The 24,846-nt window shown below is 37.7% G+C and overlaps 1 protein-coding gene across 1 annotated transcript; it reads left to right on the forward strand.

Moving 5' to 3' along the window:
* The first annotated feature begins 495 nt into the window (after positions 1 to 495).
* LOC113070494 (potassium voltage-gated channel subfamily G member 4-like) lies at positions 496 to 20,002 on the forward strand. The gene is made up of 3 exons (XM_026243795.1): positions 496 to 710; positions 2,271 to 3,189; positions 18,708 to 20,002. The coding sequence occupies exons 2-3, from the start codon at positions 2,440 to 2,442 to the stop codon at positions 19,572 to 19,574; spliced, it is 1,617 nt and encodes a 538-aa protein (XP_026099580.1). The 5' UTR covers positions 496 to 710; positions 2,271 to 2,439; the 3' UTR covers positions 19,575 to 20,002.
* Positions 20,003 to 24,846: the final 4,844 nt, after the last annotated feature.

The following is a 24,846-nucleotide window of genomic DNA, read 5'->3' on the forward strand; positions in this document are numbered from 1 at the left end:
TGTTTGCACTGTTTGCAATGCATAAATACGACACAATGATATCTACAGTGTGTGCAGCAAACATAGAATCTAGATGCACTTACCTGTAGATCTGTGAATAGTCGTATAATGGAACTACATTGCGGCTGAAACAACCCTAATGAGACAGATATCCTGCTGGGAATGCAGACTATGCCTTATGCTCTTCATATTAATTTAATAAATTCAGAAATAGCTTGAAAACTGCCATTGTGACCACAAAAGTGTTCAAATGGAAAAGTCAAGTGTTATTGCAAGTGTAATAGTAATTCATCACGCAATGACTTGCACGAATATCAAACTCGTTTAAAACCGGAGAAGATAATAAAATAATCTGCTGTTTATAAGGTTTATTGTAGGAGAGCGAACGGTACGTGACCAGGGATACATTCAGAACATCCCAACGATGGTTTAGACTTCGCTCTGAACTTAGAATGAATCTCTCAAGCGTGAGTGGGGCGCGCGACCGACCTGCGTTCACTCACACACACGAGCTCGGGTCTGAGTGCGGGACAGTGATGATGTGTCAGCGAAGAATATTAGCGTTCTGATCATTTTCCCGCTCCTGACTTCAGCATTCCACCAAGAACCGTTAAGTAAATACTAAAGTGAGTTCGTTAAACCGGTTATGGAGCATTGTGGAGAGAACATTTCTCTGCCGGGGAAAGTGAAGACCGGAGTCCTGTCGTGGGGTGAGTTGGGAGTTTCTACTTTGATGCTCTTGTAGATTTCATTTAATAAACTTATTTAATCATTAACGTATGTATCGTTGTATTTATTTCTTGTTTATCGACTTTTAGACTGTCAACTGAGCTTTTTGATTTCGCTTAGCTTGATTTGATGTCTGTTCTTTCTTGAATTTACTGCACACAGCCTAATAATTGTATTCATAGAAATTTTTAATTTCATTTTCTAATCTATAATGTATGTTATTTGAACATATACAATTCAGCAGTATATTTTCTATTGTTATATGGTCCGTGAATGAGTTTAAGTACGTATTTGTGATGGTACCTGACAGTGATGGGATAGGGATAAGGAATGTAATTATTCATCTTGTCGATTCTGATTCTTCTTAAACGGTTCTGATTCCTTAACGGTTCCATGAACGATTCTGTCGGTACTTTTGAGGAAGAAATAACGTTATCTGTATTAAACAATTGCGTTTTGTGCTGCCTTCTGGTCTGTGTTGACACATGACAGATGATCAGATCATTTCAGATTTCAACAGAACGTGTATAGAGCAAGTCAGAAATAAATTTAATTCAGTTATTGCAAAATGTGTTTCCATAGACTTTTGAAAGACTTATTTTATTTTTTTAGTGATGGCATAAATGATCCTTAAAAAATGGCTTCTAAAATTGTTGAATAAAATGCTAAAATATAACTAATTGCTATTCAGTAAGTGAGTTAGATTAATTCAGATTTCTGATTCACTAAAATTATCAGACTTTTTCTTCAGAAATAATATATTATAACATGCTATACTTTAAACATTTTGGGATTTAAATGTTGCTTGCAAAACGATTAGTCAGAATAGAAGTTTTTGAATGGTTGTCAATGAAGAAAAATGCTTTTTGCCACCAGATGCCAGATATGAACACTGTGGAAATGTGTTTTTTTTTTTTTTACAGAACTCCCTCTGAGTTAAAGTTAGCTATACAGTATAATGATCTTTTAAATTAGCTAAAGTTGGTAAATCACTCATTATTTTGCCATTGTTTAGACACATTTGCAATTATCATGCATTGTGTGCTTGGTTCACATCCTTCCTAATTTCCACCCTTCTGTATTTTAACACCTGCTTATGTGTGATTATGAAGAATCTTGCTCCCGTCACTTTCTGTTCATCGGCCTGTACTGGAGAGAATGTTCCTGATAGAGCCACTGCCACTGGGCTGCTTAACACACCTCCCTCAATGAACTTTCCACACAGTAAAGCAAGCCTCGCTCCCGACAGGAATTGAAAATAGTTTATCGCTCTAGCTCCCACCCTAGCATAATGGAACACCCTGACAACAGCAAATTATTCAATCTCTGTTAGAAGTTGTGGGATGTCTGGAGGTTTCTGCTAATACTCCCAGCCTCCAGAGACCGCCAAACAACAGTGTCCTTCTTTACTGAAATACGAAGAACATTTCATGCAGTTTCCATGTCATTTTAGAAAGTTATAGGACTATTGGAAGCTTTGCTGTTTTATGTACACAACTTATTGACTTCTTTGTATTTTTTTTTATTTTTTTCGCCAACAGTGTGCAAAAGATGTGGGCTGTTTGGGTCTTCACTGAACTGTGCATGAAATCCTTTTGGATCTACCTTCGAATGAATACCTCAGTGCCCAAAACCCAGGTATCAGGCTAACGCTAAGACAACCTGAGCTTCACCCAACCCATTTTATTAACTTTCCTCTTCAGTGCCATCATGCCAATCATCAGCAATGCCAATCATGACTTCAGCAACCTCTCAGTCAGTGACGACAGCAGCTTGGACCACATCTTTACAGAGATCCCGGAAACTGAGACCATCAAGGGAGTTTATTATCAGCGGGCTCAGTTCCTTCGCCGACCAGAAGATCTACTTACTGTTGACCACAGCCTGCAGGCCCTCATCAATGTGGGGGGCAACCGTTACACCTTCCCTTGGAGTACGTTAGAGCAGTTCCCCTTGACGCGTTTAGGACGTCTCAGACCCTGCAGCAGTCCCGAGGAGATTGCTTGTGTTTGTGACGATTATGATGAGGCATGCCGTGAATTCTTCTTTGACCGTAGTCCCAGTGCATTCCGTGTAATCCTCAACTTCCTAGCAGCAGGAAAGCTCCGAATGTTACGGGAAATGTGTGCGCTCTCGCTGCATGAGGAGCTCAACTATTGGGGCATAGAGATGGCCTACATGGAACGCTGCTGTAAGCGCAAGATCTACACTCGGATTGAGGAAGTCGCTGAGCTCGAGCGACGGGAGGAGGAACGCCGTCAACGCAATATGCAGCTGTGCCCTCCTGCTGAGGAGACAGGTTACCGCAAGTTTATGAATGATTTGAGGGACATGGTGGAGAACCCTCAATCGGGTTTGCCAGGAAAGATGTTCGCCTGCATGTCTGTGTTGATGGTGGCAGTAACAGTAATCAGCCTGTGCATCAGCACCATGCCAGACCTCAGAGAGGAGGAGAACAGGGTGAGTGCGAACAAATTATCTGATCTAGCCTGATCAAGAGGATGTTTCACCCCAAAAATGAAAAGTCTGTCATTGTGTCTTTCCAAACCAGTATGAATTGTTCAAAATATCTTTGTTTGTGTTCCACCAGAGAAAGAAAGTCATACAGGTTTGGAATGACATGAGGGTGAGTTAGTGGATTTTCTCATTCTCATGTCCTTCCAAACCCATAAGACTTTGCTTAAGTTTTAAAACACAATCTAAGTTATTTTAAATGAAACCTGGGTGGTTTCTGTACCCCCATTGAAAGTCCAGGTAACCAAATCTTAGAAGATCATAAGATCAAATAAGCAAAACTTAGAAGATCATAAAGTCAAAAAAGCATCATAAAATTAATTTATATGAATCGAGTGGTTTAAATGTGCAATAGGAGATCTGGGAAAATGCTAACTTTAGCCTGATAGCACTGAAAGCATATTGCCACCCTCCCTGCAAATCTCTGTCCAAAACTAAGTTTTGTGAAGGTATACAATCACTTCATATGATGAACAGATTTAAATGAATGATGACAGAATTTTAATTTTTAGTTGAACTAATGTATTCTATATAATCTGAAACATTTCTGTGCTCTCAAACCCATAGATCCTTTCATACTGAGCCAACACACTGAAAATAAAATGATTTATATGGAATGCATGTCTTACATTTCTCTTTGGTACGTCTTATTCTCTTAATCTTAATCTTTGAGTTTATACAAGATTCAAGCAGAAAAATCCAAATGCATGTTCAGCTGTTAACGAAGACTCACTTCTCCTCAGGTAGAATGCGAGTTTGTGACTGGAGGTGTGTTTCCGGTCTTCAAGCAGACCTGTACCTGTGCATGCTGTAGCTAGTGAGAAATAATGAATGCACCTCAGCAGGGCTCCCCAATGTCAGTAAATACCCAGAGAGTAATGAACTGGACCAGCAATGCCTCCACAATGTCACCAAACACACACAGAGAATAATGAACCAGCTCCATAGCGACCTCTGGAATGTCAGCAGGCACACAGGGGGGTCCACTTGAAAAGACTAGACCTTTTTGCTGTTAAAAGACTATGCATTTTAATCGCCCTTAGGCAGACGCATCACAACATCCAAAGTGGAAGTGGTAGACCACTGGTTTTAGCTTCATTTGCCTGAAGTTTCGCTCCACATGTTTGCATCGAAAAAACGAATACTGTGCGTCTGTGATTGGATGTGCTTGTGTATACGTCAAGGTAAGATTCTGGCGGTGTCTAGGCAGTTACGCCAGCATGTAGCGTCCAACAGGCAGAGTCCCGCTGGAAGCAGCAGGACTGTCATATATAATTCACACTACCGGGCCGTTTGTCAATGTCAGCGGCATGGTAGAAAAGGAAAGGCCTGAGCATGGAGTCATTCATCTCTGTTCATAAATGTGTGTGTGTGCACAGATACATGGGTGTGCATGTGTACATTGAGTAATAACAAGATGACCTCCTCTATCTCTCGCAGCATTTTCAATTCTTTGTGTACTCGAATGTGTAGATGTACAGATTAATGTTTCACAGTTTTGTATGTTTACAAACAAAACTTTTCTGCATTTTTTAATTTTAACTTAGATCTCAATATCAGATACGGAAAGACAAGGCAGCAAATCTCTAGTAAACAGGAAACAGAGAAAAAAAACACTTTGAGCAAACTTGCAATTAGCTGATAGAGAAAAGCAGTGAATAACCCACAGGCTCATCTGAATGCTTGACATTAGTGTGACAGGATAGAGGTCTTCTCGGGTCTTAAAATCTGTTCCTGACCGAATAACTTCTTACCCTAAACAGACATGTATAAATACATTTTTTAAAAGAAAAACCCCACCTGAGACAGACTCGATGGAATTAGACCCGAGTCCGACCTTACCCAATGGCATTTATTTTCAAACCTGACTGGACCCAAACGTAAACGTTTGGCATTGACATGTGTACAGCCTGCTGCCCCACAGTAGTAAAGAAAAATCCTGGGTTCCTGACTGCAATAAAGGCTAGCATAAATTATGCAACTACATTCAGGCATTTTAAGTGCCCCAGTAAATTTTGTTTGATATTTCGTTGTGATATGTATGAAGGTGCTTTAGTGCCACGAAAAAAAAAATAGTAATAATAAGAAGAAGATTACGAGAATAAAGTCATAATATTTTGAGAATAAAGTAACAATTACGAGAATAAAGTCATAGCAATTACGAGATTAAAGTTATATTTTGAGAGTATATAGACATTGAAATGTCCCAGATTGGGAGCACCGGGAGAAATTCCAGTGGCCTGGCACCTGATTTGAATATATGTGGGATTATTAGCAGAAATCATACCATGTTTCATATACTCGCAGGGAAAGTATGATTGGAAATAATATTTTACATCTTCTTTTAGAAGCCAAGGACAAACAAAGTAGCTTCTCTTTCACAATGAAACACAGCCTCCACAATATGACGCCGGCACAACAGCGAGAATCAGTTATGCATTTGGGCGGCGTTATGCAAATATTCCCACATTGTGATGCAGACATGTGGGGGAATGTTAGAATGAGCCATTTTGGGAGGGTGTAGTTGACTCTTAATTTTTATAAAGAATATCTCTTTAGATTTGAGACTTTAGTCTTTGAAACTTTACAGATATTCTTTATTGCATCATATGACCTCTTTAACTAAATACATGTGAAGAATGAAAGGTTGGGCACCACAGATGTTTTATTTTATTTTTTTAGTAGGCAGTGTGGAAGATTTTTATTAATAAGATTTGTATTACTCAAGTATAATCAAGGACAATCTAGTCATATATATATATAGCCTGTGCCTGTCTGCAAAAAAACATCCTGACCCACAGATAGGAAACGTCTGGAAAAACATACAAATGGGCCTTTTTCTTTACCATGACAAGTCTCAACTCTCTAGGGAGGAACTGAAATGTAAGCATAAGGAAAACTATAGTGAAAAGAAAACACCCTGTTAAAAACAAGAAAACTCTCTATATATGGAGATACAACCTAGCATTCGAGAGATCTTCTCGCAGAGAACATCTCGGCTTCGTTTCTCTCTGAAATAAAGTCTATCTTCTGGAAACAATCTATCTTCTCTGCCCTCTTTCCTTTTCTCTGCCTTTCCTCACCTTTACTCTTGTTTACCACTCTCTGCCCCTTTCTTCCCCCATGCTGTCTTATGCACTCTCTCCTTTTCTTCTCCCTGGAGCTGCGGGTGTAAATTTTGCTTTGTTTGAACTACAGCAGCAAGAACTCGAATTGAAGGTGTTTGTATGCCATGAGCATCCTCTCACTCACCAAGCGCTGGTGGCACACACATTTTTTCAAAGTGTCCTGTAAAAATGTAGCTGTATCACTGACAATATTAAGGATAAAACTACATATTTTCAATCTCTCTTTCTCTCTCTCTTATATATATTTATATAATTATATACTGTATATATATATATATATATATATATATATATATATATATATATATATATATATATATATATATATATACACATATATATATATATATATATATATATATATATATATATATATATATATACATATATATATATATATATAGTTTTGCTTTTATTTATTAAATTTTTTCAAAGAGGTAAAGACAGAGATATAGAATTTAGAATGGCATAAGGAAAAGTAAATATTGACAACCTCCTTTTTTAACTTGAAAATTTTAGTTTTAAAACATTAATAATTAGGCTGATTTTGAGTTAACCTGATATGGAGATTTGTTTTTGAAAGTTGGACCTTTTGAGTCACTACTTAAAAAATGCAAAGCTTTTGGCATTTTTTAGCATTGTTAGCATTCAATAAAAAGTGCAAGATGTGATGCTACAGTTTCATTACTTTCTAACAACCAAGATATTGCACACTGTCAGTGTGCTATTTAAATCACCGGCAGTCTGGCTCTAATAAAATTAATGTAAAATTTATTAAAATTAAAAAAATATTTTGAGCTTGTTTTAGTTGGAGGATTGACTATTTAGATTAGTAGTACATTTGAGCAAAAAAAAAAAACAGGACAATTATGCAAATATATATGCAAATTATACACTAAAGCATGTTTGAAATGGCCTGAATTGAAAAATGTAGAGGAGAATAAATCATTTAGTATGATGTCATGAACTCAGTCTTTTTAATTTGGCTAAAAGTCTCCAGTGCATCAAGCAAAAAGTGGATTTGTATTTGCTACAAAAAGACAACATAATCAGTTTGATTTGATGGAAACCTTCCTCGCTTGACCTGGCATATACTTACCTCTACAGCAATAAAAATCTTTTATACTGCAGATGTATTCACTAGACATGCATTAAGACATAATGAACAGCCTTGTTTCTGAGCCACAAAGGTGAGCACGTTATCTACAGTACATATTCTAAATGAAATACTGAGGAAAAAAATGAATAGGTAAATTAATCATCTGTCCTCCTGACTGCACTTAAGCACACAGAAGAAGAGAACATTTAAAGCCATTTTACAGCTCTGCATCACTTTCACGCCTGTGAGACTCATGAGACATATGAAGCTGGTCTCTGAACCTTTAGTCAGTGCACCAAAGCTGGTTTCATTTTCCTCTTGACCAATCATAGTTTCCACACACCATCAGTGACAGACTAGCTAACGCTATACATGTCCTGTTCATGCTATGTTGGACAGAGTATAACTGAGGGTCAGATGGTGTCGGTACAGGTGCAGGGCATGAGTGGTTTTGGTGTTGTGTTGCTGTTTTGCATTTTGGCTCTATAATTTGCCAGAAGGGGAGTTCCTGGAGCAGGTGATGATGCAGGGTTAGCAATGATCTCAGCTAATGTTCTTTGGCCTGGGTTTTTACTATAAAACAGGAGAAGGTGAAAAATCCACTGTGCAATCCGCCACAGGTTTCCTCTTGAGTGGGAAGATGATGGTTTTGACTGGTCAGAACCATCATGATAAGCCCAGGTGAGTAAGTGAGAAAAGGGAAAAGAAACTCTAGATGAAGACTGGGTGAACTTGCATGTTTCTATTAATGGCATGTTTTTTTATGCAATTTACATTAAGTAATAATGTCTAAAACAAATAAGTTCCTCTAAATACTTGGCATTTGCAGGATCTGTTGTTTTTGTTGTTGTTGTTGCATCTTTTAGAATGTTCTCACTAATTTATTGGTCTGATTTACATGATACAGACCTCAACAATTTGCATTATTAACATTGGTTTACAAATGTGCACATTAGACAGTGATGAGATTTATTCCAGTGGTTCTCAATCTTTTTGACTCAAGGCCCTTACCAATACCCAACTAAATTTACAGGCCCCATGACGTTTTCATTTGTGTTTCTTTTTACATTTTCAACCCAATAAAATATTTTAGAGCTTGAGATTAAAAAGAAAAAAATATATATTCTTTATAAAAATTCCCATGGTATTTAAAATTCTATTAATTTACATGACTTTTCCAGGTCTAAGAATAACACTTTTATTTTATTTTTTTTACTTATATATTATTTTATATTTAACCTTGTCCATGGCAATCCTTGTTCTTTAGTTAAAGAAAAAAGTTGAGGGGATATTAAGTTATTTGTTTGTCCTTGATTTAAATAATTTTAAGTGATCTTTAGGCTCCCTGGAATCTTTCTGAGACCCCATAGTGGGCCCCGGGCCCCTTTCTGAGCACCACTAGTTTATTCTAAACCACATACGAATGACAGAAATTAGATGGAGTTTAGTGGGTCATTCTTAGAAACTATTTAAACTATCCTAACTATTTTAAAGTCATGACTTTGAGTCAAACCATGAATTGATTTGACTGATGCTCTGACAAAGGAAGAACCTTTAGTAAGCTAGTACAAAAGTTCATATTTTGTAAATTTGAAAATACTGTACTGTGGGTTGGGAGGGTCAATCACTAATTCAATGGCTTTTTGTGAGTTGAGTTTAATTTTTTCCAATTTACGAGAATGCAGACTGCCTTTCTCCTGCAAATGGGCTGACTTTTTGTAGTAGTAGTAGTTCTACATTTGATCATGCGTATATAGGAAGAAAGAGAGCTGGGTACCCTGTGGTGCTCCAATGTTGATACAGGAGATATTGGGAGATTATTGCTCTCACATGCAGGTTACAGAATAGGTTTTTATATAACACTCAACAGCAGGAGTTTTCAAGTTACAAAGTGTCAGTGTAGGTCAAAAGTGATATTGCACCAGAATCACCTTTGTTAAAGCTGGAGCTGAGGTCCCGAATGAATTGACTTGCTTTAACTCTTTAAATGAATAGCATGACTTGAAAGAAAATGTGGCCTGCTGTTTACGATTCTGAGCACTAACATCTTTTCAGTTCCAAGGTTACAGGGTTCACAAAAAGTGTACGTATCACAGGTGTACGTATAAAACAAGCACTCAGGTGGCTGACTGTATGCTGTAGTGCTTGTCTTTGTTGGTGATATGGTGAAGTGGTTACAAGCTCAGGGTAACGGTAAGGTTGATGGTTTTAGTCAGATTGGCAAGTCACTCAAACTCTGGTTGCTTCAAGACGGCCTGAATGCATCGTATACAAAAAGTTTGATAATACAAAAATGTAATGGGCTTCTTGCTTTCCATTTAATTCAATAGAAGAGAAGCTAGGAAACGACAGTGAGAAGATGCATGGGATAGATTGTGTGGTGCTATAAGGCCATTAATGTATGTGGGCACGTCTGATCATTTTTCTTCTTGTGCTGCATACTCATTTTTGAGTCAGCAGATGTAGAGATAGTAAATGGTGTTAATCGTGCCATCCATCAGAAGATTCTTTCCACAAGTAGCCTCATCCCAGAGTTAAAGATGCATTTTTAATGCTTGCCCGCTTGTTGTCTTCACCTACTGTATAATTTTCTGGGATTCAATTGCAAGATGTACACAACTTGTGCAGGCTACACATTGTGGGTTATTTTATTACATTTTAGCTCACTCTTTTACTACTTGCTTGTGCATAGACATATAATACAAACACTTTTTTTTTACAAAGCCACAGTTTCAATCACAGTTTCAAACTTTTTCACATTGTTTTAAAGTCACGAGGCAATATAAACTTTGTGAAGCTTTTTCATATTTGTGAACTTTGAAAAAGAAAATATGTGGCACTCAAATGTGTGTAATTAAAAATAATACTTATAAAATATGCATAATAACTGAATTATAATAATATATAAATATTTAATGTTTTAGTAATTTACTCTCTTTCTAGAATTAATACTTAGTAGGGTGAACTTTGACAACAATTACTGTGTCTATCGAACATAAAACCGATAGATGCCTCAACTTCAATAAGTTAAGCGGGAACTGTTTGCAAACTACAGAGTTTAAGTCATTTCACAGATGCTTAATTAGAATGAATGAATCTCTCCTGGACATTAGTGTTGTAAGTGTGTATTTTGCTGTATGCTTCAGGTATTTGTCCTGTTTGAAGATGAATCACCCTTGAAGTCTTAGTGCTGTAGAGAAGCATAGCATTATGCGCACATCTCTAAGCTTTACTCAAAGGCCTGAATCTTAGCCTATGCAAGTCCATGAATGCAGACACTTATTGCTGTATATGCTCAGTTTTGAGTTGTTTTATGAAAATGTGTTAAGGGAGTTGCAGTATAGCAGCATTAGCATGTAACATTAAACATTTATTTAGTGTCAGTTTTGTCTTCCAGCCTCATAGTATACATCAAAAAATCCACCGATTTTTAATTTTCAGGAAGCAGTTTTTCTTTCGGTTATATACACCAGGGATATCATGCAACTCAATGAAACGAGAATACAAACAAAGATAAGTTGAATAAGATTGGTAACCAAACCATTTTGGTGCCCATTGACTGCCATTTTAATGACAAAAACACTGGAATTCCTCAAAATATCATCTGTTGTGTTCCACAGAATATAGAAAGGTCAGAGGTTGAGAAAATTTTGGCAAAACTAGAATTTTTGGGTGAAATAAGAATTGTATATTTCCAACAAGCACCCACTGCATTCATACTTTCTCTTTACAGACTAGCAGGATGAATAAATCTACCCGTTGACCTCTTGGTTATTTTTCCACTGTGATGTTTATGGGCTGGCTGTTAGGTATCCATGTCTGTTCAATGTCTCCTGGGTCCTAACTAAAAGCTAGAGATGCTGCTCTGAAAGGGAATGAGAGGATGTTACAGTGCCGTTTACACTTAGGCCAGAAACATACTTGAATGCATGGCCAACAGCGGAAGTAGACTGTCCCATTGTATATACACTTTCCATGCATTGTTATGTTACTGTGACAAGTAGATAGCTACAACTGGTAAATAGCAAGAATAATGTGAAAGTATTTTCTCTACTACAGTCATGCAAGCTAAATTAATTGACTATCTTCACTTACTGACTACACCTCTGATTTCTAGAGTCTATAGTCTGATGTAGAGATGCTCTGGCAGAAGGAGACCACAAAACTGCAGGTGCAGGACTACAGTAGTAAACCTTGCATGACAGGATTTGCAGTCACCTGCCATAAAGGACAGATCAAATGGGCAGAGTGCAGCGTTGGTCTTTGGGGATGGGGGAAGGAGGATGCTGAAGACACTGAACAGAATGAGAGCAATTCAGTTAGATGGAAGATGTGGGTGGGTGACCAGTCCCTCCAAAGATCGTGTTATAGTCATAGTTGCAATGGTATTCGTTTTTGTGTCAGAGATATGTGGGTGAGTCAATATCTGAACTCTTTCGGCAGACAACCCTTTGCAGCCTTTCTCTACAAACAGCTGATCACAGTCAAGTTCAGATGGGCACCGTGACAGATATTACGAAAGGTACTCAAAATCCTCCCAATGTACAGACTAAAATCGCAGACTCTAATCATAAAAATTTAATTTACTGTGTAATCCATAATGTCAAGGAATTTGGCAATTGTATATTTTTACATTAGAATCTACTTCTCAAAGAAATAATAATATTTAGACAGTTTATTAAAACAAAGTTTTTAGTTAATATAAGAGTAAACCTCTGTTGTGGAGCAATTTGTTTGCCGAAAAATAAAATTGTATTCATTACATTTTAAAAGATTAATTCAATTGTGTGTTAATAAAAATCATTAATTTAATTACCAACATTTTTGATATTACATTTGTATTAAATCGTAAAGCACAGAATCTGGAAAACAATACTTCGGGTTTCTGGGCTAGGATGGATGGAGATAGAGAAAGAGGGAGCAATGTATTGTTGTTTGACAAATTATTATTCAGGAGGAAAAATTGAGTGGAGTGCATTTTGGAGGATTACACAGATTAAAGCATCAGGCTTAAACTGGGTGTGCATGCGTTGTTAGAAAGACTTGATGAGATAAAGAAAGAGACTTTAAAAAATAAGAAGGTAAGGTGACAACCTAGAGAGTAAGGTCATTTCAGATGCAGAGCAAGCTTTGTGTTTTTATTATAGATTATGCAGACAAACATTTAACTTTGAAATAACAATAAGATCAGCAACATGTATTAAGAAGTAAGGTTTAGTTTTTGCCTTTATATTTAACTTTATTAACAGTTTCTCCCAAATACCAGTGTGAGTAAATGGAGAGCAAATGAGCCAACTTAGTGAAGTCTGCAATCAAATATTCAATATGACTGATACAATTATTATTATTATTATTATACATTTTATTTATAGGCACCTTCATGGCACTCAAGGACAACTTACAAAGTCCATAAAACCAGTACAACAAACACATTAAAATCACATAAAAGCCTGGATTCTAAGATGAGATTTAAAAACCAGAAGACTTGAACTATTGGATGGAAACACCATTCCCCGGGAAAAGTTAGCTGCCATGAGAGCGCATCGGATGCACGATTGAGTTACCCCAAAATGTGGACAGCGAGCAGCGACTTGACCCCAGTGAAGGAGATGGCAGGCGAGTTGAGATGTGTGACGTGTTCGTAGATCGCCCTGTCGGTTGATGAAGGAAACAGCCGCAGTGTTGTCCGTGCGGACCAACACGTGCTTGTCTAGCAACAGCAGCCAAAACCACTGAAAAACTAGATGCACTGCCAGCAACTCCAAAGCAGTCGAGGTCCTGTCCAGGACCCTGAAGCTGCCTGCCCTTTGCACGTTGCGCCCCAGCCCAGGCATCTGTCATGGCAAAAACATGCTGGGACACTTGTTCTAAGGGCACCCCAGCCCATAAAAAAAGCCAGGTCCGACCAGGGGCTGAATAGGCAGCGACACATCGGTGTGATTGTGACACGATGTGTCCCGCAGCGCCATGCCCATCTCAGGACTTGGAAGTGTAACCAGTGTCAAAGTGGTCTCATATGAAGCAATTAGAGCGTGATGCTATATGCCCCAGGAGCCTCTGAAAATATTTCAGTGGTACCTCTGTCCTGCCTCTGAAGGAACTCTGAAGTTCAGCACCGACTGGGCACGCTTGCTGGTGAGATGCACTGTCATACTGAGTCTAACTAAATAACGAGATTAGATATTCTCTGCACAAGGGAGAGCTTGCTCTTCTCTCTGATGACCTGAAGCCCCAACTGACTGAGGTGCCGAAGCACCAGATCCCTGTGATTGCACAACTCAACTTGGGACTGGGCCATGATGAGCCAGTTTACAAGATCGCTGCAAACCAATCCTGGGATTGAACGCATTTGATAACACGTTTCTGCGTCAACATCTAGAATGGGAGCTTGTGCAGGACCCGATTCAAGACTTATACAATTATAATCTTGTCTGCTGAAAAAAAGTTTGTATATATGTATGTATATGTATGTATGTATGTGTGTATATATATATATATATATATATATATATATATATATATATATATATATATATATATATATAGAACCCCTCCCAAAACACAATTGAAAATTGAAAGGATTTCAGGATTATAATGGGAAGTGTATTAGATAGAACAATAGTAATTCCTATTGAAATAATGCCAAAAACAAAAATGAATTTTGTAATGGTTTCATGGAAACTGTAAGATTTTTATTTCTTTTTTTTTTCAGCATGGTAATGCTACTCATACTGTGCTGCACATTATTGACAATATTGATTTGAAGCTTGACTTTGCAAATGTAAAATCGCAAATCAAATTGCAATCGCAATATTTGTCAAAAAAATCGCAATTAGATATTTTCCCCATATCGCACAGCCCTAACTTGAGCTGTCATGTTTCTGTCATTTCTCTACTAAGGACATGTTCTATTGCAATTTTAGGACAAACATTATTTGTTAAAAAGCTGCTTTTTCATATATAAAAAATAACTTTTGATTACATTTCTGTGCATTTATTTCATGAAAGCTACTGTTACACCTGCTTTAACTGAAAAACTTAAAGCACTGTTTATTTAATTTATATCCTTCTTATTATTTAATTGTCCTGTTTTTGTTATATGCATCTTTGTTCTTATTTAAAATGTGTGTGTTTGTTTGTGTGTTTGTGTGTGTGTGTGTGTGTGCGTGTGTGTGTGTGTGTGTGTGTGTGTGTGTGTGTGTGTGTGTGTGTGTTTGTATTTTCAAGGGAGTAAAATGGAGGTTGGCTGCCAGAAAGACCTAGACATGAGTATATCTGATCATCTGTCATGTTCCTGTCTGTCGCCGCTCTTTGACTGTATTAGTACACAGCAGAAGTGTGAGGGTTTCTGGGTTACTGCGATGTAGCACACAAGAGTTCTTTCAATGTCCCACTCAATCCATCTCTGTCTCTGCATCTCTTTCAATCCCTGGAAGTGACCTCAAGGTCATTTTGACATATGCCTTCATCAGCACACACAACCTGGTAAATACCCAACATGACAGATTGAGCACGCTGTTACAGATTTTTTTGCTTACTTTATACTTTATGTCTTTGAAACAATGTTCAATGCGAATATTGAATAGATAGCAGCCAGGGGAGGAAAGAGTACACTGATTTAAATAAAAGCAATATGTTGACCTCAACAATTTCCTGCCTGCAGTCTTTTTCTAGCAGCTAAGAATGATGTGGCATTATTGACTCTGTGTCAGAGAATGTTCGACAACACAAATGTTGGCAATAGAAAGTGGAAAACAGTGAGACAGATAATGAGTAATATAGACTTAGATGACTGAAGCTAGGTATGGAAAGAGAAACGGGTATGTGCTCATGTCTGATGTGTTAGAGCAGACTTAATCTCATTACATCATATCACACTAAACAGCTTCTTTCCCTGCACAATATTAAATATCAATTTACTTCTCTTTCATTGTTTTTATGTTTTTTGGGCATCACCCATCACTCTTGCCTGTAGAAAGAATTCTGAGAGAGTCCTCAGCCTAATTTTTTATCACTTTTGTGACTAAGTCAGAATTTGTTTCTTGAGCCAGAGACAGGACATCAGTCTTGGAAAGTCTGCAAGCTTTGTGATATCTGCTGTCCTCCTAGTCTCACTTCCACCTCTCTGTCTCTCTCTCTCTCTTTTGTGCATGAGTGTGTGTGTATATGTGCTTGCTTAAAGGGATAGTTCACCCCAAAATTACAATTTTATGTTAATCTGCTTACCCCCAGGGCATCCAAGATTTGTTTCTTGAGTAGAACACAAACAAAGGTTTTTTTACTCGGATTGGCATCCAAGATGTAAGTGACTTTGTTTCTTGAGTAGAACACAATCAAAGGTTTTTAACTCGAACTGTTGCAATATGTCAGTCATATAATGGAACTGAATTGGGATCACGGCTTTGAGAGTCAAAAAAATATACAAAAACAAAACCAAATTAAACCCTGCGGCTCGTGAATATACACTGATGTGTAAAGACACAAAACGATTGGTCTGTGCAAGAAACTGAACAGTATTTATATCGTTATTTACCTATGTTCACCATCTTCTTCTTCCTGCTTTACGGTGGATCACAGGAACACAGAATATTTAACTCTCTGTCCAGCCCCTTGTCTGTTTCTGGCATCCCCATTCCCAGGTCCCCATATCTCATTCACTAATCAGCTCAAAGATTGGATTATCCCAAAAGCATTTCGTATTCAATACATCCATTTATGCATTCTCAGACCCTCCCTTTTAGATTCAAACAACCAGCCTTTCCACCTAACATTCAATCAAAGTCTCATACCGGAAAGGTGGTTGTCAGTTCATATAACCTGTTTAGTGCTAACAAAGGCTGTAAAGTGCTGGCAAAACTGTTGTGGTAGTTCATTTTGGTTGTTTCATGTCTTCATTTTTCTCTGAGACAGCGGCATTTGATTTGAGCCAACTGTAAAGTCCCGATATTCAAAGCTGAAGTTTGGTCACAAAATCATGCTCTTTGAATTCTTAAGTCTACTAATTAAATATTGTGAAAAGTGTAATAATTATCACAATACTTTCCCATGAATATTTAACATTGCATCATTCTGTTGCTTAGATTGTAATGCTAAAAGCACCGGAAGCATCACATTTTGGTTTTATTTTGATTATTTGTGCAATCCTACCACTATGTATGCTGATCTCAGAAGCCCTGGTATAAGTCTTAATGGTAATCTGTTTGTCAGCTCTGTAAGTGACTTCTAGATGTATACAGACTGTATAGATTTAGGGGCTGTGGTTGATTGGTTTTGGGCACAAAGGAGGGGGGGTTTCATTGACATTTCTAGTGGCAACGCAGAGATAAGGTCACCCTAAGTGCATTAGTACTGAGAAATTGACAATCTGTCTGACAAGTTGCAAATTGTTATCCTTCTTTAACATGCATAATGTCTGCAGCTGCTGCAGTCACAACCACTTCACCCCACCACTGGGAAATGAGGAGTAAAAGTCAGAGAAATTAGATGGAAAAAAGGTGGTAGAGTAGAAGAAGGGAATGAGAATGACTGAGAACTGGGGAGAGTGGCAGAATGGATGTTTGTGCTGGATGGAGAGGGAGAAATTATGTGCTGGGCATTTAAAATTGCTGAATTTACACAAATGAATCACATCAGAACTGCTGCAGTTTGATAATATGTCCTCTCTAACTGTGAGTTTATTGCTGTAGTGGAAGCCTGAAAATTTACAGAGTTTTTTCAGACTCGACAAGCAAAAACATGAATGTGTTTTGAAAGGTTTTTGAAAGATGTAAGAGTTGTAGAGTACGTTTCTTTTGGCAAGGCAGGGTGTTTGTGGAGCAGGGAAGGCCGTTTTTTTTTTTTTTTTTACTGCATTGCTTTGAAGTAGTTCACAGTTTGCACTTGCAACTAGAGATTGACAGAATGTTTTTGTTGTTGTTTTACTATCAATGCCAATACCAATGATCTTTATGTTTAAGGGTCCAATGACCAAAATGAAGACACAATAAATAAATAATAAATCATTTGAGTACAATAATATAAAACAAATGCATTAGAAATATTTGTTATTCTATTTTTATTTATCATTATTAGTAGTAGTAATAGTAACATTTATTCCAGTATAATAAATATGTATATATATTTCCTCCTTTTTGGTTGTTTAATATTAATTTGAAATATTTCGGCATGTATTTTTTTTTTTTTTCTTTTTTTTTTTTTTTTTTTTGAGGTAAGCACATTAAAAAGGAAACATGTGTGACAGTGAAACAATGCATGATTGGTTATTCCTTACATTTGTTTTCTGAGGCTAGGTTTCACATCAAAGATCTTACTGCACCTTCCTTCATCTTTTTTCTTTGACTGTTCACATTTGTGTTTTTGAATTACACCTGCATCATTGTGAACAGCCAGTAATTACCTGTTAGTGAGCATGTACAGAAACAATAACATCACACGTTATACCAGCATATGCTTATTACAACATCAAAACCATTACATCTTCAAGGGCCTTCAAGTATCTGCATATTGAACAGCTAATTTGCTAACATGGCATGACTGTGGTACATTCCCTCGAGTTTTGCTTGAACTAATGCATCTCACCAAATATTAATTAAATCTCAGCATCTTTCCACTGATTCTGCTTGCTCCTCCCTCCGTTTTTAAGATTTTAGCAAAGCACTTACTGGCACTGAATGATAATGACATGATAAAATGATGTGGTGATACTGTATGCACATGTTAAAAGAATGGGTGATTTCAGATCTGGCTGCATCAGATGTGTAGTTTCAAGGATCACATCTAGAGGCATGTCACATGAATGGAAAATCAAATTTAGGTCACTTCCAATGTGTTAATGGAATGGGGGGGGGGGTAAATCAGACATTTCAAGATCAAAGTGGTCTGGTTTGTCTTTTCTGTTTGCACTCCTTCCCTGACCACCTAAAAACGGCTAATTAACTGATACAGCTTGACTTATCGGTAAATGTGGCTTGAATACTAAAAGTAAACACTGGGTTTTCTGGAAAATGTAGTGGCAGTCTGCCCTCTCCTTATCTTTATTTTCCTTTCCTATTTTTTTGTATTGTTTACCAACCTTTTAATCTCTGGCGTATTTTAAACCTCCCTTTCACAAACATTTTTTCTACTCAATCTTCTAATATACTGAGCCTAAATGCATTGATTTTAAATTTAGATACAAAGCATTTTAACTGAATTGAATCGAGAATTAAATTAGTTTCTCACTCACTCTCCCTCCACAGGGTGTGTGTTCCCAGAAATGCTACCACATGTTCATCGTCGAGACTGTTTGTGTGGGCTGGTTCTCACTGGAGTTTCTGCTACGGTTCGTGCAGGCGCACAGCAAGCTGGAGTTTCTCCGTGGACCCTTGAACATCATCGACGTCATGGCTATCCTGCCCTACTATGTGTCTCTGATAGTGGATGAGAACCCCACCAGTGAACATGAGCGACCCTCTGGAGGTAAGGGCTACCTGGACAAGCTCGGGCTAGTACTGCGGATCCTACGTGCCCTTCGGATCCTGTACGTCATGCGGCTGGCCCGCCACTCTCTGGGCTTGCAGACTCTGGGGATGACGGTGCGGCGGAGTACGCGCGAATTTGGCCTGTTGATGCTCTTTCTCTGCGTAGCCGTGACACTCTTTTCACCTCTTGTGCACCTGGCGGAGAGCGAGCTGACCGGAGCACAGGATTTCAGCAGCATCCCCGCTTCTTACTGGTGGGCGATCATCTCCATGACTACAGTGGGTTATGGGGACATGGTACCCAGGAGCATACCTGGTCAGGTAGTGGCTCTCAGTAGCATCCTGAGTGGGATCCTAATCATGGCCTTCCCAGCCACTTCCATTTTCCACATGTTTTCCCGCTCCTACCAGGAGCTGAAACAGGAGCACGACAGGCTCTTTAAAGAGGAGTGTGCGGCGGCCGCAGCTGCGACCACAGGACCTGAGGATGAGGAAGACAGAGGATGGGTGGCTTATCCTCCTCCTAGACTAGTTCTTACTCCAGACACAGAGACACCAGGCTCATTAGAAGACCTTTATCTTCTTGGGAATGGTGGAGAGACTTCTGGGAATAACAAGCACCCGTTACCAGCTGGAGCTTTTTAAGTGATGCACACGCATCATATGCTTCTCTAGATCAAACCTGTTCTTCCATGCCCTTATGCTGAACCCTCTTGTAGTGGACAGGGTGAATTTTCATAGACGCCTCTGTCTAAAAAGATTAAAGGCCCTTGAAGCTATTTTGTCTTCCATCAGCCACAAGCTGATCATGTCTCATTAAAGCACTAATTCCTTCACACTGTAGACAGATTTAGCACTCCATGAAAATCCATACTATAGAAATAAAAAATAAAGCTAGTTTAACTTTAAAGCCATATTCCACACCGTTAGACAAACAAATCCAAAGATGTGTTTATTGGTTGATTATTAAGGTTCAAGAATTGCTCTTCCAGAAAACTTGAATATATCATTTCCTGCGCCAGTTTAGGACAGACATGCTCTTGTACAGGTCCAAATAAAAACAGTAATCTCAATGTCTTGTCCTGTCCTGTTTTTTTAGGGTTCATAGAAGGATTTTCTAATCCTCTTTTTTGAAACGCTCAATTATTAGACACAGTTACCCTGTTCTCTTCTCTTCATTTTACTAAACAGCACATGTGCCCATACCATCTACCAGCTCTGACATGCAGCAGTTACAGAGTGATGAATCTATGATTGTTTTAGTGTTTACTGCTAGAGTTAAGATTCTTTCATGGTGTGACCTCAACAAAGTCAACCTAGTTTTGTTCATCTTCCTCTCTTTTTGCTGAAATCCTTCTAGGAATGTATGCTGCTCCCAGGTGAAGAGCTTCTCTGTATAAGGTCAAAAAATTGCAACCCCCTGCCCAATGCGTGCAGGGTCCAGTGGGTTTGAGGGAGAATCTTAATAAGGCTGGGGATTAAACATGCAATAAATTCATAGAGATAAAAAGTCCTTCCGGAGTCAGACCCTGTGACGGGCTTTGCTTTGTCAACAAATTACAAATTTGAACCTCTAATCCAATTATTCAGTCATGTTGCATCATAAACGGCCTTGCTGTCGTTCTGAAAGTCCCAGAAGTCTGAGTCATGGTTAGGGAAAAGGTACAGAGAAAACCAAGGCTTTGATGGACCAATCAAATTACATGTGTAGCTTTTAGCAGGATTAACCAGCTGGTTAAATTATTAAATGGACATCAGCTTGTTCTTGATGTAAAGGTTAAACCTGTTTATCACTTTTCTTTCATGATAGACACAAGCAGAGACATGTTAAGGTCTCAAATGGTCTAGGTGTGTCTCGGGCCACTAAGTAACCAGATATTCAACAATTTCTCTATATAATGCTAGAAATGTCATCATGTGATCTCCATACTCCATACTCCATACAAAAAAGGAAGATAAGAATATTTCATAATGGTACTGCTACAATGAAGCCAACAAATGATACCATGTAATTCTCTACTGTGATGTTGTTGATAAATGCACAACATTTAATGCACAACTGAAACTGTATTGCAGGTCATTGAGTCATTGGTGTCACAATGTTTAGTGCTTAAATGCATGTTCACGTAACACTGATCCTAAACTGTTATGTAATACAAAGGAAAGAGAAAACCATATTATTAACCAATTTTGATAAAACATATTCTATTGCAGTAACAGTTCATATGAACTTAATAACCATCTGCACCATTAACAGCATTAAATGGGGGGAAGCTCCGTGATATATGCCATCAGCTCAGCTATAAAGATGCTTTTAACCACAGTGCTTCCTCTTGTTGAGGAAGGCTTAAATTATGTATCGTATGCCATTATTTATCAAGACAGGTCATATCTATATGGCACGTGTCTTCTTCTGGCATCAGTGAAAGCATCTAAGAGGGTGTAAGAGGCAATCTGCCAGATATGCTTGATGGTTTTTTTTTTTTTTAGTTTTCCTAGTGTAGTAAGTAAACCTAAGATACTGTATAGTTCTTAAGTATTCAAGTCAAATCAATTTACAGTGCAGTCTAAGCAACAGGTCAATGATTGTGTGTGTGTGTGTGTGCGTGCGTGGGTGTGTGTGTGTGCGTGTGTGTGTGTGTGAGAGAGAAAGAGAGAGAGAGTTTTAACATTTCAGAGTGTATAGGTGTGGTTGATTGTTATGGTTGTGTCATGTGTTTCTGACAGGTATAAAGTAGTCCACAGATGGATGGATGGCCATTTCTGTCTCTCTCATTTTATGATGACTTCTGATGGTCTTCATTCATCATCTAGGATGCGGAAGGCAAACATTCTGTTCATTCACTCATGCATGCATTAATTAGTTAATTAATTTAAAAAAAAAAATTTTTCTTAAAGGATAAAGAAAAACAGATGATTGAGTTCTCCATGTTCAGTTTATTTTTTATATGACAGTCATAATTAGGCATTGTCAGTCCGTCTGGTTTGACTTGTTTGTAAATGGAGTTGATATTGTGAACTTTGGCTGACATTATAGTGATTTTGATATACAGCATAAACTGAAATACCCAGAATGCACTGCCTAATCTCATTTTAAGCACTGCTTTTTTTCAAATACACAGGCGGTATAGTATAGATCAAAGAAAGAGTGCCTTGTGATGGAACTTAACAACCTCATGACCACAAACAGTCCTAACCAGGCATGATGAGATTAAGTTAAATCTGTCTCAAAGTGGTCAAAAATCCTGCTGTATATCAAGTATCAAATGTGTTTTGCTTGACTTGGTCACATACTGCAGCTTTTTTCCTTTCCCCCCTGGACAGACAAAAAGCTTGATGCTATAAAGGTATTGCATTGCTCCTAGCTATGATACAGTGTCATTCTTTTTTCCTCTATCTGTCATGATTGTAAGAGCCTCAATGGGGCAGTAAGCTACCCATTAATCTTTAGATGACAGCTTGACCATAGACGTACTGCAGTGAGGCGATGAAATCCTGGAAATGATCTCCGCTTAGAAAGTTAAAGGCATTCCTCTTCTCTGTATAACATGAATGTCATCATTGCAGTAGTTCTAGTGTAGGCTGAGGTTTATTGAACATTAGAAACCTCTGTGTCTTTGACAGACAGCTGCGATTTGGAGCCATTCCTCATAGTTTTTTTTAAGGCAAAGTTTAAAAATGAATCAAAGGCTCTAGGAGGAGATGTTTTCAGGGTTTTCAGAGTGATTATCCAAGTATTATTTATACCCCACACAAAGCTGAGCGAAAGAGAAGAAGGGACAATTAGAGCACTCATTCATATACAGATTCAGTCAGATTCATTTAAAGGATGCCATGTGATGTGCTATCAGCTAATAAACTCGCTGGATTTCATGATGTAATCATAAAATCCATCAATAAACATCCCTATGCATGAGTCTCATTCTCTCATCAAAGAGAGACTACTACTGTAAATGTGTTTTGTTGGAACATTGTTCATCATCCGGAGAACCTAGAACAAGGTGGAGTAAAACAATAAATATTAAATGAAGGTTCAATTTCCATAGACTATAAATTCTGCTCATCAATCAGTTTATAAAAGCAAATGTTAATGTTTACAGTGATGTACTTACTATGGAAGTCCAATGGGCCTTCTACTCTTCACTGTACACACAAAAAAGCTATAGCTGCAATGTACTACATGCAATGTACTATTTATATATTTACTTATGTATAAAGAGGCTGATGATGCTTTTTAAAATGTTCTTTTTTATTCAGGCTTCTCAGGCTGTTAAGCAGGTGTTTGTGCATGATGGCTCTTATTCCTGCCATCAGATGTGCCACTTATGTTGCGGTTGTTCTACTGAGGTCTGCTTTGATGTTCTGCTCAGGTATAAAGTGTCTTTTTTGTGTCCCACATACACCAGCATCAAACTGTGTCGGAGTCCGAATCGTAACAAGCTTTCCATTTTACAGACAAACCGATATACTTGACTTTCTTAATATTTTGTGGTGAAAAATGATGCTTTGTCTATTAGACTAAAGAAACTCGCTGCTAACAGAGTTTATATGTCTGCTTTTAGGTGATGCCAGCAACATTTGTTCTTCTTTATTACTCTTTTAACAGGAAAGTGGTTTAGTTAACATTTGAGACAGAAATAGACTGAGAGAGTCAATAAATAATGCTAGTAAATACTAATGTGATAAAGAAAATGTAACAAACAGAAAATTCTGACTTTATAATTACTGTTAAGTCATTATTTCACTGCATTGCAACATGATTAGCAAGCTTTGCATTTCATCTCTGGTGCTTGAAATGCATAAACTTATATTGATTTTCTGTATATCATCCTATAAACAGACTGGATGTCAAAGGCTATGTTCGGAGTGAAATAATAGCTTACTGCATACTGCGCAATTTGTACTCAAAGCTTTTTTTTTTTAAATATGTTAAACCTAATGTTAAACCTTTTTTATACAATAGTACAGTACACTATACTGTTGTCACAATGTGCATGTTTAATTGAGGTGTTTTGCAGTTTTAACCTAACTTTTGTGTAAAAATATTTAAACTTTTAGGTAATTTGTTATTCTGGAAATAGAAGGTTAGGTTGAGTCCATTGTATTGTGGGATTTTATTCCATAAATATATTCCTTGCAATGTGTTCTGTTGTAAACTGCACATTTTAGCAAAAGTAGTAGTTCATACATTTATTCATTTCATACAGGTGTATTCTATATGCACCCTGCAAAGTTTTAAGAGTAATAAATTATGCCATTAGTAGCTGTTCTGGTTGTTGGAGGGGCTGTAATTGCTTTAATGATACAAACTTGTTCTGATGTTCCACAGAGGCTGATGATGCTGGAGTCATGCATGAACAAGAGAGATCAGAGAGACAGGTGGAGGGCCGAGATGAACCTGGTATCTAGAGATAAGAAGGCAGATACGGGACACTGGTGATTACTGTCTTTAAGGGCAGATTAAAGGGCAGCATTTGTCATCTCATCACCATGGGTAATTAGTTCCAACTTCTAACATCCTAAATCCAATCGATCATGGCACACTCTAAATAGCCCTCAGACAGGAATGAGTTATTCACGATGACCAGGATGATGTCAAGTCCAGGAATGTAGAAATGTCCCTGCATCAGTTATGTGACTCTGACTGTAATGTATTAATGAGCTTTATCAGACCTCATGAAGGATGGTGATGAATCCATTAAATGTCCAAAGACAAATGGACTGATGATTCCATTTATGATTTATAATCACCTTTCCCCAGGTCACAAATTTGATAAAACTACCTTTTATTACTACCTTCATTTTCCATTTATTTTAAAAAAGGTAATCACTCTTTTGATAGAAGCAAAACTGTGAAATATTGATTTGAGCAATGGTTTGTGCTATTAAAAAATGACGATCAATACTTATTTATTTT

The sequence above is a fragment of the Carassius auratus genome, unplaced genomic scaffold (genome assembly GCF_003368295.1).
Source record: "Carassius auratus strain Wakin unplaced genomic scaffold, ASM336829v1 scaf_tig00004546, whole genome shotgun sequence".
NCBI lineage: Eukaryota > Metazoa > Chordata > Actinopteri > Cypriniformes > Cyprinidae > Carassius > Carassius auratus.